The sequence below is a fragment of the Leguminivora glycinivorella genome, chromosome 17 (assembly GCF_023078275.1).
Source record: "Leguminivora glycinivorella isolate SPB_JAAS2020 chromosome 17, LegGlyc_1.1, whole genome shotgun sequence".
Taxonomy (NCBI): domain Eukaryota; kingdom Metazoa; phylum Arthropoda; class Insecta; order Lepidoptera; family Tortricidae; genus Leguminivora; species Leguminivora glycinivorella.
Window position 1 is genome coordinate 14,589,254 of NC_062987.1, and position 20,745 is coordinate 14,609,998.

The 20,745-nt window shown below is 37.7% G+C and overlaps 1 protein-coding gene across 1 annotated transcript in view; it reads left to right on the forward strand.

Moving 5' to 3' along the window:
* Nucleotides 1-19,971, forward strand: part of LOC125235610 — an 87,651-nt gene extending 67,680 nt beyond the window's left edge. The window contains exons 2-10 of the mRNA XM_048142208.1: nt 11,640-11,828; nt 12,367-12,532; nt 13,492-13,596; nt 13,883-14,055; nt 15,834-16,003; nt 16,197-16,471; nt 16,802-16,947; nt 17,129-17,341; nt 18,232-19,971. Of these exons, the coding sequence (XP_047998165.1) occupies nt 11,648-11,828; nt 12,367-12,532; nt 13,492-13,596; nt 13,883-14,055; nt 15,834-16,003; nt 16,197-16,471; nt 16,802-16,947; nt 17,129-17,341; nt 18,232-18,584 (1,782 nt within the window). The 5' untranslated portion in view covers nt 11,640-11,647 and the 3' untranslated portion in view covers nt 18,585-19,971. The remainder of the gene's footprint in view (nt 1-11,639; nt 11,829-12,366; nt 12,533-13,491; nt 13,597-13,882; nt 14,056-15,833; nt 16,004-16,196; nt 16,472-16,801; nt 16,948-17,128; nt 17,342-18,231) is intronic.
* The last annotated feature ends 774 nt before the right edge of the window (nt 19,972-20,745 follow it).

The following is a 20,745-nucleotide window of genomic DNA, read 5'->3' on the forward strand; positions in this document are numbered from 1 at the left end:
AACGCGTTACTTAAAAAAAATATTTTTTTTCAACACTTTACTTGGTGCTTATATGGTTACAAATGTTACGATACAATTTTGCTGACCTCCAGACTGAGCAATGCCTGTCCTGTGGAGGAGAGATCTAACTTATTTTAAATACACAATGAAGGTAATAAATATAAAAAAAATATATAATTGCCTAATCAAAAATATTTCACAACTGATTTCAAAAGTTTTTACCTTTTCTACTTCATGAGTATATTTATAAAATACTAGCACGTTGATGTATTTTGTACTAACTTTTTGTCTACTGAAACACACCCAATTTTCATAATGACAATATGGGATCTTCACATGATTTCTTCGTGAATTACAAACAATTCGCACGTTATCCAATATTTCAAAAATGTTCACGCTGTACCACTTTAAGCAACAAATTGCTGTAAAATTAACACGTACCTTTAACCTTTGGATAAGTTGTATATAATCTCGTCGGCATTACTTTAATGACTGGATGGAAACCGAATCGTTAGAAAATTGGTCATTATTACCTCAGAGCGTTGAATTAGATGCCAATGAACTCAGCCGGTTCGATATTTTGTTGCAGGTTTAAATTAGCTGGAGTTTTTATTTTGTGTTTAATATTTATCTAAACGATCAACCTGGTACCTCCTTTGTTTTCCTGAGAGAGGACAAACGTAGACGACAAATACAACGAAAACAACGTGACTGTTTTATAAAAACTTTTTACAAAATAAGATAACCGACTTCAAAAAAGAAGAAATAAAATATAGTCAGTTTAGGGTCCCCCCACATCTAGCGTCTAGCGAGCGTCGCGTCGGGCCAACTGTATGGAAAAAGACGGCGTCAGGCTTTGCCCATACAGTTGGCCCGACGCGACGCTCGCGAGACGCTAGATGTGGGGGGACCCTTATAAGTATATGCGTTACCAATATAAATAAAATGAAATAAAAATAAATGTTTTGTCTTTTTTGTTTAAATATGTAAATACTAGCTTTTTTCCGCGGTTTCGCTCGCATTAAATTCGAAAATTTCGGAATGTTCCATACAAACTTCCAAAAAAGTAGCCCAACTGAAATATTGTTTATCGTTCATTCCAAGCGGCCTGTTGTACACCTATGATACGAATAAAAGGAGAGAATATACATATATACAAGACTTGCTTTAGCATTTTTAATGAGTCCTATTGACTAGTAATACTTATCTACTTCAAAGGACAGCTCCGATTTCTAATAAGCTCGTAGAAAGAAACCTGCGGACACGCAATTATTTCAGCCATATATTATTAGTCACAGCAACACCCTTAACTGCTTCAATTTTTACCTTATCTCCTTACAATAAGATCTGAAAATGACCGGTTAAAAATATGGGTACAGCGACCTGTGGTTATCCCTCAACTTGTTCCCACATCATATATTTTTTTAATTCTCTCTTCATTTAATTGGTCTCTTCAGGTTTTTGCGTTGATTTTCTGCAATCTATTTTTTTGTATGATTGTAGTGTATTTGCGTATGTGTTATTATCCTATCCTAGTAAATCATCAACAGAAACTATTTTGATTATTTGAACTGGTTTTGACTACAGTTTTATTTTTGCCAAGAGCTCTTTGCAAATCTTATATCTGAATGCATGAGAATCCTCGATAATAGTTATTTGTTATACAAGGGAGCAAAGTTGTATTTTAACCGAGTGTGGAATTGCAACACGAACTAGCGAATGGATTCTAGGGTTGAACTACGAGCTAGCGAATGGATTCTAAAAAGCATTCTTAAAAGCATGAAATCGGAAATTAATAGCGAAATAGAAAATATAACCACAAATCAAAACAAATTGAAGTTAGAAATTGAATCTTTGAAATTAAAAATCAACTCTCTCGAAGTGGAATCTTCTACACTCAAAACGGAAACAAAAAGCTCGCCGACCAGGCCGTCCCCCTCCTTCCTAACAAATAGACCAGAAGAAGATAATAGCAAAAAAATCGTACTATACGGAGTAGATGAGACCAGATGGGAAAATACAAACGAGCTGGAACATAAAGTAATAAATATATTTTATGACGTACTAAACATAAACTTGGAAGGATATATAGAAGACGTTATACGAATTGGGAAGAAAGGTTACCGCCGTCCAATAGTTATAGAAATATTAAGCAAGAGAATGGCAAAGTATATAAAAAATAACGCACGCCCCTTCAAAAACGCCGGTTTAAGTATTGCACCTCATTTAGATTATGAGCAAATTCAGAAACGCAGAGAGCTAAGATCAAAACTCATAGAGGAAAGGAAAAATGGAAATCACGCCATTATCCGAGACAACAAACTAATAATAAACGGTAAAGAATATGTACCCAAGGAACAACAAGAATGCAATACACCGCCTGACCACTCCAGCCAGGAATTAATTAGTCAAATTTCACTACCATTGGTTAATCAAAAAAACACAAATATCATAGAAGAACAGGAAAACGATGTTAGAATCCAGCCCTTTCGGAAATGAATTCTCGATATTTACTCAAAATATCCAAAGTTTGAAAACGAAAACCCATATTCTAGAAAGCCTGTTGAGCGAAACACGCTACCAAGCTGTTTGTCTAACAGAAACTTGGATTAAAGAAAAACACAAGAGCCTAATTGATATACCCGGATACACCCTCGCCGCAAACTATTGCCGCAGCTCTCATCAAGGTGGCGGCACATCAATACTGCTCAGGGACGACATTAAATTCAAGGAAAGACCTGACATTGCAGAACTATCTATAGAAGGCGTTACAGAGTGCTGTGGTGTCGAAATAGAGACAGATATGTTATTAGTAGCATTGTATAGGCCTGATCGTTGTATTGACTTATTTTTTCAAACATTAGATAGACTATTATGTAAATTAAAATTAAAATGCCACAAGCATATTATTATAACCGGCGATTTCAATATTAATAAATTTAACAATTCAACATATTACCAAAAGCTGACGAATAACATGCTTGAACTTAACCTCTATCAAATAATTGATGTTCCAACTAGAGAAACAAATAAAACAGCAACTTGTATCGATCTAACATTCACAAATTACAAACAATTTACTGTATACGTAGAAGACCAAGGACTTTCCGACCACAAAAGCCTTCTCTACAAATTTAAACATAATGACCTTTCTGAAACAAACGCCTACACTTTAAAAAGAAATTTTAAACCTAATAATATCGCAAAATATAAGGCAGCATTAGAAACTATCAAATGGGAAAATATTTTGGTTTACAATGATGTAAACGCAAACTACAACATATTCCACTATCATTTACATACACTGCTTGACAAATTCATGCCCTTACAGCACTCCAAGATTAAAAAAAGAAACAGCAAACCTTGGATAACAAAAGGCCTTAAGAAATCTTGTTACCACAAGAGACAATTAAGAATGCTAATCAACCAAACAAATAACAAAGTATTAAAATCCCATTATAAAATGTATTCTAAAATTCTCTACAAGTGCATAAATAAATCAAAAAAAATTAATTATGCTAATAATATCTATAATTCTACCAACAAAACAAAAAGTATGTGGCAAGTCGTTAAACAAATTACCGGGAAAAACACTAACAAAAAACACAAAAATATAGAGTTACACTACCAAGACACTAAAACAAAGTGCCCCCAGAAAATAGCCGACATCTTCAATGAATATTTTACATCCATAGGTGAGCAACAACTAGACAGCAATGGAACAGACGGCCTTAAATCCCCGCGTGGTCGTCCCAGCCCCGATCCCACCGTTAACTCCATGTTCCTACACCCTGTCACCGAGTTACAAGTACTCAAAACCATCCAAAACCTACCTAATAAATTAACCTGCGGATTCGATGAAATCCCGCCAATTTTAATAAAAGAATGCAAACACGAACTATCAGGACCCATTACACAGCTAATAAACCAATCTTTTGAGAAATCTTGCTTTCCTGACAAGTTAAAAATCACCGTAGTTAAGCCCATCCTAAAGAAAGGAGGTAAAAACCACAACCCAGCGGACTATAGACCAATAGCCCTTCTACCAACCATATCAAAAATATATGAAAAACTTATAGCAGATCAAATATACAAGTTCCTGGAGAAATTCAAATTATTACACGAGAATCAATTCGGGTTCCGCCAAAAACGCTCAACCACCCTAGCCGTGTATAATTACGTCCAAGGCATTCTGGATTGTATGAGAAATAAAAAGTATGCCATAGGCCTGCTATTGGATATGTCCAAAGCCTACGACAGAGTTTCACATTCAATCCTACTACATAAATCATATGAAATTGGAATCCGCGGATATACTCACGCTTGGCTACAATCATACCTGAAAAATAGGCAACAATATGTACAAATTCAACATCACCACGCTGACTCTGAACAAATACAAAATTATCAATCAAAATGGAAAACAATAAATACATCAATCCCCCAAGGCAGCGTGTTAGGTTGTGTTCTATTTTTAATATATATTAATGATATACCAAAAATATCCTCTCACAAGTGTATATTATTCGCTGACGATATATCGTGTCTTTTCAGCCATGAAAACTACTCCAGTGATTACTCCTATATAAAGAAGACTTTCAATGACATCTCTGAATGGTTACAGGACCATAACTTACAAATAAATACGAACAAAACTAAGATAATCCAATTTAGACCTTATCAAAAACAAGCTACTGATTTAACAACTCTTTTACTAGACTTGAATATAGAAGAAGTTTCAGAATTTAACCTATTAGGCCTTACATTAGACTCACATCTCAATTGGAAAAGTCACGTTGATAAAATCTGCTCTAAATTATCTTCTTTTCTCTTCGCGTTGACCATAATTAAATCTAACACAAACATGTCATGCGCTTTATCAGTCTATCACGCATATGCTGAAGCTTGGCTTCGCTATGGCTTATTACTATGGGGAAATAGTACCGGCTCAAACGAACTATTTCTCCTACAAAAAAAATGCATTAGAATATTAGTAAATATACAACAGTTAGAAACCTGCAAACCACACTTTCTGGCCCTAAACATACTAACACTACCTTCTTTGTACATCCTGGAAACCGCTACCTTTGTCAGAAACAATATTCATCTGTTCGAGTTCAACAAAAGTGCACGCAGAAAAGATAAACTCCTACTTCCAGAACCTATTCTAGAAATATACAAAAAAGGTCCTTATTATCAAGCAATACAAATCTACAACAAATTACCCACAGATCTAAAAAACATTGAGAACAAGAACTTGTTCATCTCAAAACTTAAGACACATCTGATAGAAAAAACCTATTATACCGTTAAAGAATTCATGGAAGAAACAAATACTTAATTACTTAATATCTTATGTGGTCGCGTTGTACACTCAACTTTAATACATACTTACTATACTATGGCTTTTATCATAAAAGCTCCTTAAGTTAGTGTGTAATTCTGTATACCTATTATAGAAACTAGTTATAAGAAAAATTGCTACACCCCACCGGGGTCCATGTGTAACTATCCACAATTTGTAACATCTATGTAAATACCATGGTTTGCAATAAAGATCTTACTTACTTACTTACTTACTTCTATGGTTGAACCACGAGCGAAGCGAGTGGTTCGAAAATAGAATCCTGAGCGAAGCGAGTAGTTCAAATAAAGAATCCTGAGCGCAGAGAGTGTTGCAATACACACGAGGTAAAATAACTTTGCATCCCGTGTGTAACACATAACTTTTCACCTCACTAAAGCGAGGAAACACGCAATAAAAACAACTGGAACATAATTGCACAGAAATAAGTCAATTTGCACCGACCGACACCACAAAAGTTTCAAATTAAGAATCAAGAAGAAAAATCTATTTGGGTGCGTTCCGTTTCACGCGTTTTGAGATTGCAATGTTACTTAAGGTGCGTTCTGAATAAGTACAATGGAAGAGTCAAAAATACAATTTCTTGTACGATTTCAAGTGTTTTATGGTAAAATCATGTTATAAAATTGTTTGAATTTTATGTTTTTAGTCGGATACAATTCGATATGAAATTATTTTTACGTTCACATCACATGATTTGTTGAGACAATTTAAGCACAGGGAGAAAATTGTCCTGTCTGGGACATGCCTTTACAAGAAATTATATTTAAAAAAGTAACTAATGACAAGTTCGGATTTCAAATATTCTTTGCACTCTTGTGGATAAAATGCGATTTTGCTATCTGTTTTTAAAGAATAAAAAAGTCCTTTCCGAGCTAGTGAGGTGAAAATTAATTAGTCTTTTTTTTTGTCATAAAGCTCTTGTCAGGTTAAGAGAAATAAGAATGGGACCCGGGAGAAGAGATTAATATGAGGGTTTCCTACAACTGTTTGAAGTGCTAGTCTTGCCCCAGTGTTCATCTTACCTTATCCCATGTTACTTTTACCTATACCAAAGAGGATCGAGTATTATAGAGAGTTACTGTCAAAGTAAAATGTGTAATCACAGTGCATAGACTGATCTCTCGACACAGGCTTAAAACTTTTGAACCACAGTTTTGACAATTTGGCCCATATGTTTTAAAATGTCAAATATTAATATTAGCACCATCTAGCTGAGCGCACCCCAAAGGTGTAATGCCATCTAGGCCATTGTACCTTTTTCTGTAAGGTACTGAGGTACGTTTTCTTCTTAGACTTTATCAGTCTATACGGAGTTATATATGTGTTTGCCTATACCTACGAATTTTACTAAGGGCAATCTCACACAGCAAAAGTCTATGGAAATTCCCATACAAAGAATTTTGCGAACGCTAAACGATAACGGGCGGTTTGTTTGATGCAACCGACCCTAGGTGGTACCTAGTCATTTTCCAAAACGCACGATTTAGGACAAAGTATTAGAGAATCAATTTCACTACCTTTGAAGGTCACCCGTAACCTACTATCCCTAATACGTCTATCCGAAACCCATCTAATCGATTATTGGGTCACAATCCATACCGCCACACTTGCATTGTCATTCTCTCAATCTAGAACACATGAAATTGTAAACCTTACTGTGTAAGCTATAACGTTTAAAGTATAGAGATTGTAAGCGATATGGTGGTCAGTATTAAATGCTTTCATTTCACATTCATGACTTAGTTTTGTTTCCATGGTGTGTTCATTTCATGAGTTTATGCTTTTATCGATTTTCATGGAACGCGCTTATTTACCGGTACACTACTGACCTACACGGTATTGAATCGTCTTAACGGTAGACCATGGTTTTAATCTACTCTATAAAACACGGCCCTTTTGTTAGCGAAGCAGAAAATTAGACACAGATTTTGACAATAAACGATAATATTATTGGCGGGACAAAAACGGAATCCGTCTTAGATAGCTTTTGCGACTTAAACAGAACATAACATTTTTTTCCCTTCATGGCGTTTACTCTTTAATAACATTTGTAGGTACCAGCGAGGCTGTCAAAACTAGTAAAAATCGCTGCTAACTTACCTTGGTCCATACCAATATAAGATTGTGTTATAAGGTTGGAGATAACAAGGTACCCATAGAGCCATCTATATGGGTACCTTGTTATCTCCAACTTTCAATATTAAGTAGGAAACTATACCATGAGACTGATGAGACGCCTGTTACACATCTTTCAACTTAAAAACAGGCCATATAATGCAAAAATACACCTTTTAGTACCTAATAACGGCGTTGTCGCCATGTCGCCTTCATCTTTTGTCTTTTTATTCAACCATCAATTTTACGATAAGCGACATCTCTTATCTACACTAGATAACTAATCGACTCCAAACAAAATTGGGATACTCATCTTTAGAAGTTCTCATGGCATAGGCACTCAGGCACTGGTCCCAACAAAAGCGAGTAAGCTATACTCTGTCAAACAAGTCTGTCAGTAAATAAGAACAAAGAAAACTATATGCATCCTTTTCTTTAGAGTTCTAGAGATAAGGATATATGAGCTATGTGATAGAAACGGACAAAAGATAGTCGCTCCCGTGTAGATATAAAAGAGACTATGCTTGCGCGAGCGAGTTATAAGTTCGTCGCCTAACGATAAACTACAAATCGCTCGCTCTATTTTTAGGGTTCCGTAGTCAACTAGGAACCCTTATAGTTTCGCCATGTCTGTCTGTCCGTCCGTCCGTCCGGACAATCTCAGTGACCATTTGCACTAGAAAGCTTGGTCCCAATATGTATATCAATCACGTACAGGTTATTAAAACTTAATAAGGGTTTACTAAAATAGTTTTTTGATAATATTAATATTTTCGGAAATAATCGCTCCTAAAGGAAAAAGAAAGTGTGTCCCCCCCCCCACCCCTCTTGAACCATAATATGTTTAAAAAATATGAAAAAAATGACAAAAGTAGAACTTTATAAAGACTTTCTAGGAAAATTATTTTGAACTTGATAGGTTGAGTAGTTTTTGAGAAAAACACGTAAAACTACGGAACCCTACACTGAGCGTGGCCCAACACGCTCTTGGCCGGTTTTTTTTAACCTCCGACGCAAAAACGACGGGGTGTTAAGTTTGACGTGTCTGTCTGTCTGTCTGTGTGCGTGTGTGTCTGTCTGTGGCGATTTAGTTTTTTTTTTTGTTTGAAAGCTGAGTTAGTCGGAAGTGTTCTTAGCCATGTTGTAAAAAAACCGGCCAAGAGCGTGTCGGGCCACGCTCAGTGTAGGGTTCCGTAGTTTTCCGTATTTTTCTCAAAAACTACTGAACCTATCAAGTTCAAAACAATTTTCCTAGAAAGTCTTTATAAAGTTCTACTTTTGTGATTTTTTTCATATTTTTTAAACATATGGTTCAAAAGTTAGAGGGGGGGGACGCAACTTTTTTTTCCTTTAGGAGCGATTATTTCCGAAAATATTAATATTATCAAAAAACGATCTTAGGAAACCCTTATTCATTTTTAAATACCTATCCAACAATATATCACACGTTGGGGTTGGAATGAAAAAAAATATCAGCCCCCACTTTACATGTAGGGGGGGTACCCTAATAAAACATTTTTTTCCATTTTTTATTTTTGCACTTTGTCGGCGTAATTGATATACATATTGGTACCAAATTTCAGCTTTCTAGTGCTAACGGTTGCGGAGATTATCCGCGGACGGACGGACGGACGGACGGACGGACGGACGGACGGACGGACGGACAGACAGACATGGCGAAACTATAAGGGTTCCTAGTTGACTACGGAACCCTAAAAAATCGGTCCACTATGTCACGGTCGGGGTTTTTTTTCAAATTTTTTATTTATACTGGAGCGAATATCGTTTATTTCGTCGATATCTCATCGCTTACTCGTTAATAATTCCGATTTACTACTTTTAATTTATTATTTATTGTAAACCTTTGACATTTAAAATCATTTTAGTTTATTTAGAAATTTAGAACTTGCAGGACATCTAATCAATTTGTAATTTATTTATTCAATGTGCATGAGAAAAATTATTTAATTAATATTAAAATGTTAAAAATTTGCACGCCTGCATGCACGTTGAATATGCATGGAAACTTAGCCATAAGACCTACCTTGTTACCATATTCAAGCAAATAAAGATACCTCTATTTCATTTCGCTTTTGATGCGACCAGTGCCTTGCTATTTTCATACTACGAAAGAGATTATTCTCAAAGTGCGTCGACAAACAATGACTGCCAACGTTCTCGCACGACAGATAATTACTGGTAATGAATACGCAACACGTAACTGTTTATGTAATTAAGCTATGGGATAGTGGTTTCCGGTAAACTTTGTGATATGTGCGTTGTCTGATGCAAAATGTAAGCGAGTCGTTTGCAAGTCAAACAGTTCAAACACAAAGTTACTGTAATAAATGCTCATTGTATACGGACTGCTTTGCTACAGAAAATCACTTATTTAATGTTATAACAGGCTCTAATGTCGTTATATAGGTCTCTATCGCTTAAAGCTATCTTAGCTATGTACCTATTTCTTCCAGGAAAATTGAAAATATATCGGAAGATGAACGGTTTATTACTATCTTATTTAAACTGACTGATCAGATGAATTGAAGCCAATTTGCCGCTGGACCATTTCCAAAAATATAAATGTTATCAAAATGAGACTATCCCTAATAATTCCTTGACATTTTCTGAGATTTCCAAGAATTTTTTCCAAATTTTTTGAAACTTTTCGCAACATCTATAGGTATACTTATCAAACTATCATATACCGAATCCGTCACGGTTTGCACCGGCCTAAATAGTTCAAAGCTGTTTTAATTTCTACTAACCATCTAATCGAAGTGGGGTATCTGCCGGCCACTTAACGGTCCGTTAAAGTCTACCATAGACACGAGAGCAGAGGAAATGGATGCCTTTGTTTCTATGGCCTGCGTTTAATTGTCTATGATCTCAGTTTATATAAATTGAACAATAGCTGCATTTCAGCGAAAGAGGCTAGAAGGTATTTTATTTTGCAAATATGGTACAACCGACGTTCTCTTGAACCCCTTTCTCACGCTTCGTGAGGTAAATTATTAGACTGGTCGATGGGGACGAGTGGATATACTTTCATTATACGTTCCCATTTATTCCTGGCAATCAAGGTGAGTATGACGATTGATAGGTAAATCTTACAAACACCGGCACCGGACGACCAAGACGACCTTCTGGGACGCTCCTTGTTCCAAGAGTCCTTATACATATGCTGCTTGCGTATGGGTATGCGCTCCATATGCATAAGAAGATAAGATCACATGCATCTCTGATGGAAAATCTTTTTTAGGCTTCAACTACATATCTGATAGGAAGTTAGTAACGTTAATCGGCGACCGGCAAGATAAGGCGTCAAGTTTTACACGTTTAAGGGTTGGGTTCACCAAACATGGGCCTTAAACAATTCAATCGAAGAACGTTTTCAGAAGATTCATTTAATCCAAGTAGAGAAGGCATTGTCTCTGCAACTAAACTAAAGATTGTAGGTACAGCTAACGTCAACGACAACATTAGCAACAATGTATCCAAGAAGCGAAAGCAATTTGCGTTCATTTTTACCTTTTCCCGCCATTTATAAATCTAGTCTAGGTCGCAAATTACCCTAATATCCGTTTCGGACCGCTTAACCGCAAAATCATTCTGAACGACTCGGCATGGTGGCTTAGTTGGTTATTCTTTTTTTGTTTGTGGTTCTTTGACATTGTAATTTGTAATGTGTCCTTTTGCATTTTTGTGCAAAGTTAATTGTAGACAATGCAAATAGGTATATTGAATGATTTGCAACAAAAAGGTAAAATAACATAAAGTTACGACCGTAAACTGTGAACCCTACCGGTACTTTTGCCATTTTAGAGTTGCTTGATAGATTATGTAGCCTTGCTTTTCTAGGCACCCTTAGCTCAAACGGTAATTTTGTATCTCGGTCTAGTTCTAATTTATTTTGCCAAAAACCAACAAATAAAATAGACTTGGACTGTTTACACTGCCATGATCTAGCAGATGTGCCGTCTTGGGGTTCGAAATTGTCCGTTTCCAAAATGAAAGTGTCATTTTAAATTTCCTACGAAATATTCCTAAATTTTTTGGGAACTTTTCTATCTACGACGGATATTTTAGGGACATTTATTCCTCTTCCAACTTTGAAATAAATCCTGTAATAAATATTATTTCCTGTTGTCCCCAGACCTCGCCATGTGGCGCGCGCAGGTCGCGCTCTCACTCCTCGCGCTGACGTGCGCTCGCGCACAGAATCGCGTGATCGACGTCAGCACAACGTGCGACCGCGGCGCCTTTACCGTGGCGCTGGAAATGGCGCAGCCGTTCAAGGGGCTACTGTTTAGCAAGGACTTTTCTAGGGAGTGTAGGGTGCAAGGTAGATTACCGCTAAATTTCTTTGGACAAGTGACATGCATCGTTAGATATGACAAGTTTTTAAAATCTGTTTAATGCTAGTTCAAGCTAGGCACTTGGCAGTAAACAGTAAGCAATGAATGAAGTCAGAGTACCTAAAACTTACTCTGTGGTCAAGAGTAAGCCCATTCATAATAAAAAAAAAACTACGAAGACAAGCCTGCGAAAGATGCGATGTAAAGTCCAACATTTTTTCCCGGATATAAGTATTATCAATTTTGATAGGCAATCCTACGGTATGAATACAAAATAAAGAATTGATTGATTGATTGAAACCTCGATGTTTTCCTTCACCGAAAAGCGACTGGCAAATCAAATGACATTTCGCACATAAGTTCCGAAAAACTCATTGGTACGAGCCGGGTTTCGAACCCGCGACCTCCGGATTGAAAATCGCACGCTCTTACCGCTGGACCACCAGCGCTTCTAATACAAAATGTATTTATCAAAATGTATTTTTTAATGTATGTATTGCTACAAAATGTATTTATCATTTTCAGGCAACCACAAAACGAAGGTGTCTCTCCACCTACCCACGAATGCATGCGGCGTTAGGAGCTCAACTCTGAACACGACCAGCGACGACCAGTTATATTATACAGTGGAGTTGGTCGTGCAGATGGACCGTATGTTACAACAGTCCACAGATCAGGAGCTTGTGGTCAGGTGAGAAAATGATGTACCTATTAGGTATACGTACGTAGCAATAGCACCTAGCACAAGTGCTGACTCTGTCACTGTTCAGTTGGAAATATCCGAGCTATGATACCTTGTCTCTCCGACCAATGCTTGCGGTGTCAGGAGTTCCACTCTGAACACGACCAGAGGCGACCAGCTGTACTATACAGTGGAGCTGGTTGTGCATCCCACCGCTGCATGTTACAGCAGTCCAGTGATCAGGACCTTGAGCAGTAAGCAGGTGAGACGGCAACTAGCAATCTCTGCCACTTCACAAAGGTCTGAGCTATGACTAGACTACTGTGTCTCTCCAAATCTCCATATACCTATCTTACCAATGCTTGTGGCGACAGGAGCTCAACTTTGAACACGACCAGCGACGACCAATTTTATTATACAGCAGAGTTGGTTGTGCAGATGGACCGTATGTTACAGCAGTCTACAGATTAGGAGCTCGTAGTTAGATGAGTACATCCTTGACAGAATGACGACTTGACGCCAGTCTAGTCAGCTAAACTATACTTTGAACTGAATAACGGTCCTAGTCCTTTAGCTAATCGATCACCTAGCCTTTGCTCTCTTTAACTCTTTATTCAGATCAGGAAATTGAGACAAGTGAATTTAGTTTTATAGTCACTACAGTGTTGGAATCAAGCTTCTGGTTTTTCGGGTGTCCATGGACCTCGCATCGGCCTCGTATCGCATAAAAAAACTGGGAAGATATTGTATTTAGATATAGAATACCGAACTTTAGAATACAAAGTATTTCGTTTACCCGGGAACTAATCGTACGAATGCTGAAGAGAAGAGAAGATTTATTCATTGTAATACAGGAAATAGTGTGAGTAGCCAACTCAATATCTGAGATTAAAATACGACCTTTTATCTATGAACCCAAAGAAAGTTGTGAAATCATTTTACCTAACAAGGTTCTATTATATTCTCAGGTGCAAACTGCAACCGCGTGCAGTTCGTATCAACAGCTCGGCTCTCGAGGGCGTCATCAACTCAAAGCTGCGAGAGATGATTGGACAGGAAGCTAAAAAGACCAGGTAAATATTAGATTATAGATTATTGCCATTCATTTTCACATCAGCCATTCGAAAAGGTGATTTTCATTTCTGTTATGAGGGATTTGGACCGCGAGTGTTAATGCTTTAATACATCACTACGCTGAAAGTAGAGTTGGAGCTGCAGGTTACTGTCCCGGCCTCCCTCCCACACTTCTCTCTTCATAGCTTCTCGTTCTCCTGCAAAACATATCTTTAAGTTCGACGTCCTTAAGCTCGTTTCTCGTCATGATGGGTCAAGACTCAGCCTTAATCTTGTACATTCCAGAACCGGTCGCAATCGCCAAGGCTGGGTGAACCCGGCTGAGATGGAACAGCGTGAATGGCTGATGGAATCAGCTCGGGCGTGGATGGAGCTGGTACCAGCTATGCCAACCAATGAACCAGCCACGGTCGAAGTGGGGCAGCCGACGAAGCTACTGATCCAGTGCACGCTTCCTGGTAAGATAGTCACCAGTTGCTGAACTCCGCTAGATTGTGCTAGTACCAGCAACCAGTGAACCCACCGCTGAGGTAGCTCATCCAATGCATGATGCCTGGTTAATCATGTAGGATCTACGTTGGATGGAGTCAGCTAGTCGTAGATTGGATGGAACTAAGTACCAGCTATGACAACCAAATGAACCCGCCACTGTTGAGGTCGTTTAGCCCAGGAAGCTACTAATCCAGTGCACGCTTCCGGTAAATATACCTCCCCCTTGTTCTTAAGAGAAAGATTTTCAACCAGTGTGTAACACTGTTTCCAGATTACGAACGGTACAGAGACTCTTAAGAGTCTCAGAATTAATTTTCTAGCTTTAAAACTCTTCAAAGATACTCGTAGACTGCTGGAAAAATCCATGACCGCTGGATTCCTTAAACGCCAACGCTTTTCTCTTGCCACCTGGACCTAGACTGTAAACGAAATTCAATTGCACTCCATGTAGACCAGATTACGATCTCCTCTAATATGCACCACTGAAAGTCTTGGCAATTTAAGGTAACAGTTTCTTTTTTGCAATCTTCCCCTACTTTCATTATACCGGGTGCCCGGTAATTAATGGACAACCTTTTAACCACCAAGAGGGCACCTTATACTGGTCCAGAAAATCGACTTATAAGGTTTAGTAAAAGTCGCCTGGTTTTCGAGATTTTCACACTTTTTAAAATTTTAGGTAGTATTAAAATTTTTAAAATTGTGAAAATCTCGAAAACCTCACTATAAGGTGCCCTCTTGGTGGTTAAAAGGTTGCCCGTTAATATCCATTGAAATTTTAAAAAGTGTGAAAATCTCGAAAACCAAGCGACTTTTACTAAACCTTAAAGTCGATTTTCTGGACCAGTATAAGGTGCCCTCTTGGTGGATAAAAGGTTGTCCATTAATTACCGGGCACCCTGTATGCCGTTGGTATATGAGTTATGACCAATGCTTGGCCTGGTACAGTCAGCCAAGAAAGTGGTTCACCACTTTTCGACTCTATTTCGAACACATAAGGTCGAAAAGTACTGACTGCACAGCCTGACAAAAAAGAGTAGAAAATAATAGATGCGCCAGGCGCCACCGTCCGTGTAAACCGTTTTGCATGTGGCAACTATTGTATGAGAACATGTGTAAGTGTTGCTGATAAAAAAAAACCGGCCAAGAGCGTGTCGGGCCACGCTCAGTGTAGAGTTCCGTAGTTTTCTGTATTTTTCTCAAAAACTATTGAACCTACCAAGTTCAAAATAATTTTCCTAGAAAGTCTTTGTAACGTTCTACTTTTGTGATTTTTTTCATATTTTTTAAACATATGGTTCAAAAGTTAGAGGGGGCGGGACACACTTTTTTTTCCTTTAGGAGCGATTATTTCCGAAAATATTAATATTATCAAAAAACGATTTTAGTAAACCCTTATTCATTTTTAAATACCTATCCAACAATATATCACACGTTGGAGTTGGAATGAAAAAAAAAACAGTACCCACTTTACATGTAGGGGGGGTACCCTAATAAAACATTTTTTACATTTTTTATTTTTGCACTTTGTCGGCGTGATTAATATACATTTTGGTACCAAATTTCAGCTTTCTAGTGCTAACGGTTACTGAGATTATCCGCGGACGGACGGACGGACAGACAGCCGTGGCGAAACTATAAGGGTTGACTACGGAACCCTAAAAAGGTCCATTTCTACTTACTCTTGCCAGGCTGTGCCTTTTGATAGTAAGTAGCCTAATATTCTCCTTACATTATCTTCCAGTTGGAGTCGGCCTCCGCATAACCAACTGCGTAGCCCACGACGGCCTCGGGGAGGCCTCGCAGAAACTCCTCGACGAGGCCGGGTGCCCTATCGACGAGTCCATATTCTCGACCCCTTCTATCCACCGCCATAAGAAAGGGACGGAGATAGATTTCTCAGACCTTGAGCCGGTAATGTTTTGTTTCAAAGTGTTTGTTAGTTGCTTTATGTTTTTAGCCCTTGGCGCGTACATGCCGTATGTAGGTATGAAATCTGTCACCTTTAAAATAAACGCATTTTTTAGCTAGTCACTGTTGAGTAACACAACCTACTACCTAAGTTCAATAAAATTGTCTGTGTACTTATATTTTTTCTCCATTTCAGGTGGACCCCCAACGAAACCTAGACGAAAACACCCACCTCAAACAATCCAAAACCGACCCAGAGCTCATGTTCAAAAACATAATGACATACCAACACGCCATCACCACTTTCGCCGCCTTTAAATTCCCTGATCGAGCAAAACTACATCTAACTTGTGGTATAGAACTATGTAAAGGGAAATGTCCTATAGTAGACTGTAAGGCGTTGCAAAGGCCTCAACAGACGAGAGAGGGGTTGTTGAGGAAGGCGAGGTTGGATAAAGATGCTAAGGGGTGGTGATAGATAGATTGGAGGTGTATAATAGCATTGAGGTGCTGGCGCCTAATATTGAGCTGGAGGACGAGGCTTCTATAAGAGGTTAGTATGGATTAAGAAACTAGAATCTGCTCCATAAAAAATCTACTTGTATAGCTTCAAAATGTAGCCCTTCTATACGTATTAGCGCATTTACAAATGTAGGTAGGTATACCTCTATTGGCGTTTAAAAATACCTGACATGCTTTCGTTTTTCCCTGATCGAGCAAAACTTAACTATGTACATCTAACTTCGGTATAGAATTATGTAAAGGGAAATGTCCTATAGTAGACTGTAAGGCGTTGCAAAGGCCTCAACAGACGAGGGAGGGGTTGTTGAGGAAAGCGAGGTTGGATAAAGATGCTAAGGGGGTGGTGATAGATAGATTGGAGGTGTATAATAGCATTGAGGTGCTGGCGCCAAATATTGAGCTGGAGGACGAGGCTTCTATAAGAGGTTAGTATGGATTAAGAAACTAGAATCTGCTCCATAAAAAATCTACTTGTATAGCTTCAAAATGTAGCCCTTCTATACGTATTAGCGCATTTACAAATGTAGGTAGGTATACCTCTATTGGCGTTTAAAAATACCTGACATGCTTTCGTTTTTCCCTGATCGAGCAAAACTTAACTATGTACATCTAACTTCGGTATAGAATTATGTAAAGGGAAATGTCCTATAGTAGACTGTAAGGCGTTGCAAAGGCCTCAACAGACGAGGGAGGGGTTGTTGAGGAAAGCGAGGTTGGATAAAGATGCTAAGGGCGTGGTGATAGATAGATTGGAGGTGTATAATAGCATTGAGGTGCTGGCGCCTAATATTGAGCTGGAGGATGAGGCTTCTATAAGAGGTTAGTATGGATTAAGAAACTAGAATCTGCTTCATAAAAAATCTACTTCTAGCTTTAAAATGTAGCCCTTCTATACGTATTAGCGCATTTACAAATGTAGGTAGGTATATTGGCGTTTAAAAATACCTGACATGCTTTCGTTTTTCCCTGATCGAGCAAAACTAAACTATGTACATCTAACTTCGGTACAGAACTGTGTAAAGGGAAATGTCCTCTGGTAGATTGCAAGGCGTTGCAATCATAAAATACCTACTTCTAGAGATTCAAAATTAGTTCTTCTATGCATCAAGTGGTGTAGTGAGAATCGTCAAGCGAGAATCTGGTACATATTAGCGCATTTACAAATGTAGGTAGGTATATTGTTGTAGTAGGTAGTATGTAGGTAGGTACATCCCAAGAAACGAATACATAACATAAGTGGTAACACGTAGGTACGAGTACCTACCTAAAAAATGGGGACGAATTTGTGTTTCCTTAAAATTAAACCAAACGAAACACCAAGCAAGTCTTTCGTTTGATATGTTCCCAATTTTCGTCTACCTAAAAACTAAATACGGACTATAATTTTTCCACTACCCAAAGGTTGCCTGGAAGAGATCGCTCTTTAGCGATAAGGCCGCCTGTTGTTTATCTCTCTAATAAAATGTATTGTAATGTGTGTGTTCCTATGTACATTTCTGAGGTTGTGCAATAAAGTGGATTTGTATTGTATTGTATTGTATAATACCTAATTGCACTTACATTCGGAATGTAACGTTATTCTTAGAAGGAACGAGGCCGTCTAAGCGGTCAAAGCTTGCTTGACTTGAATGGAAAAGGAGTGGTAGTACATATCAATATAAAAATCATATTTCATTAATTTAATTAATTATATTTTTTTCCGATTTCAGGTTCACGAAGAATCGAAAGCGAAGAAGACGAGATAATCCGAGGATTCTCTCCAGGCGATAAAACCATCTGCATGTCTCCCGGAAAAATGGCCCTCGCCTTCTGCGTCCTAGGGGTCATATTCCTATGCGCGATCGCCGTAGCTTTCGTCTCGCTGGTCAGAGCGAGACGGCGTCTAGGCAGGGAGCCACTGCATACATCCCTCTCTTTCTACACGGGTAGTAAAAGTATGTTCTCATCTAGCGAGAGCTCCAGTTCTGGATTGAGTGGAAGTAAACTATTGCTGACTGATAGCCCGTATTTAGATCATCATTCTTCTTCAAGTAATAACTGGCCATATTCTAGAGCGTTTTAACTGCCGTGCCTACATTGCGATATAAAATAGTAGAAATTAAATGAAATGGAACTAAAATAGTCTGACAAGTCATTTCCGTCACTAGAATTGATCGTTCCATAGATAAATTCAATTTCGCGCTTTTTTCTAGTGACTATTGACATTCATACAAAAGTGTTGCCATGTTTAAACGTTTTATGTCAAAAATTACAATTACCAGTTACATAGAAAGTAGCGCCCTCAATATAGGTATTCTACAATTTTATGTCGCACGCAGATCTCGTTTCGTTTCGTTAGACCGAGAAGATGGTCGCTGCATACATCCCTCCGTGTAGAAACACGGGTAGTAGAAGTATGTTCTCTAGATTAGAGGCCGGTTGCATTAAACCGTCTGTCACCGTTAAAGCGTTCGTTAAATTTTATTGCATGGAAAGTTCCATAGACGTCTGCTGCGGGACGATGATGTGTCTGTCAAATGTGGTTGATGCAACCTACCCTAAGTGGAAGTAAACTATTGCTAACTGATAGTCCGTATAATCCGTATTTAGATCATCATTCTTCGTCAAACAATAATTGGCATGTCTAGAGCATTTTAAGGTCCATTTTTGTGTTGAAGGATAATGCATAATATAATCCACTTGACAAATGTAAAAAATCTACAAAAATAAGGATAATATGATTTGGATCATCAAAAAATAAAGACTTCCAATGGTCCTCTTTAAACATGAATCAAATGAATGTAGAGAGATATAGAATAGATCACAAGTTTTTATTTTTTGCCCGCTTGTGGTGTTTCTAGGGAGAAAAGATCAAATTTCTGGTTCGGATCTCGGATTAGTATGTTGCTAATAGGTATTCTTTCTTAAAGATGTGCTATTTATTAAGTCTCATTTTCGCATGTCATTCGATTAGATTCTAAAAAAAAATGGTTGATAAAATAATAGTGACATACCTACTTGTTTGACATATCTACTTTTCTGGTAAATGATGGATCTAATTCATTGTACATTTTTTTAAATTCTAACTGTGCTTTAGAAAGAATTTGTGTTATACAATTTATTTAGTATCGGAAATAAGCATTATGCTCAAAGTATGTTATAATAAATGTTTGTCAGACTATAATATGTATATCCGACCTACCTACTATTTTTTGGTGCTAAGGGAACTTTATATTTTTTAATAAAAGAAAAGTCATTAAAAAGCTGAAAATTACTGCCTCAGATTACTCGAACTCACCGCCCCTGGAAAGCAGAATTGGCAGAATTGAAGTCTCACCTAGGGCAATTATTATCCACTTTTAAGCTAGGAACATACTACGCGGACGTCCGTCGTAAATCGACCGCGACCGCGACCGATCAGTGTGCACGGAATAAAACATCCAGCGAGCCAGATTTCGATCGGATGTCCGTGCGCTCAAGGCCACGTCCGCGTCCGTCGACCGATAGTTTGCACGGTTATGTGTATTTCCATTGTCCAGATTCCCGTCCGCGGTCGATTCACGACGGACGTCCGCGTAGTGTGTTCCTAGCTTTAGGCCGGCAACAGACAGTCTTAATTTTCATAATCTTACAGACCTGTCAATGTCAGTTTGCATACAAATCTTTTTTTAAGATTATAAAAATTAAGACTGTCTGTTGCCGGCCTTACTCTACCTAAGCTTAATAGCGCCCGTTGCAACAGTTTCTGCTGATTAAAAAAACTACTTAAACCAATATAATAGTCGTTGAATTTAAAACTCAACACTGTAAGACTTTCTCCTATTACCTCCAAAGGTTTTTATTATTATTCTGATATTTCCTATTTTTATTTATTAGTAGTTAATAAATAAGCTGTGAACATGTCTTGAGGAAGTGCTTTTGACAACTAGGTATTTGTTATGTCTTGAAAAAAGTTTTCGACATGTCAAGCATATAATATTCTAGGATTTTAGGTATTTTTTTAATGGTTGGTTGTGGGATTTAGTTTAATATTACTTAAAATTCATTAGCACTTCCTCGAATTAAATTTTAAATACATGTATTCTAAGCAATAAGTATTAAATTAGGGTTTGCTTATAAGTATAATTCTTAGTTGAAACTTAGACAGCAAAATTGGTATTTATTTTATTTGTGATATATTCTTATTAAAGACGATGGATGTTTTTTTATACCTTTACAAGTTTCTATTAATAAATGGAACAATA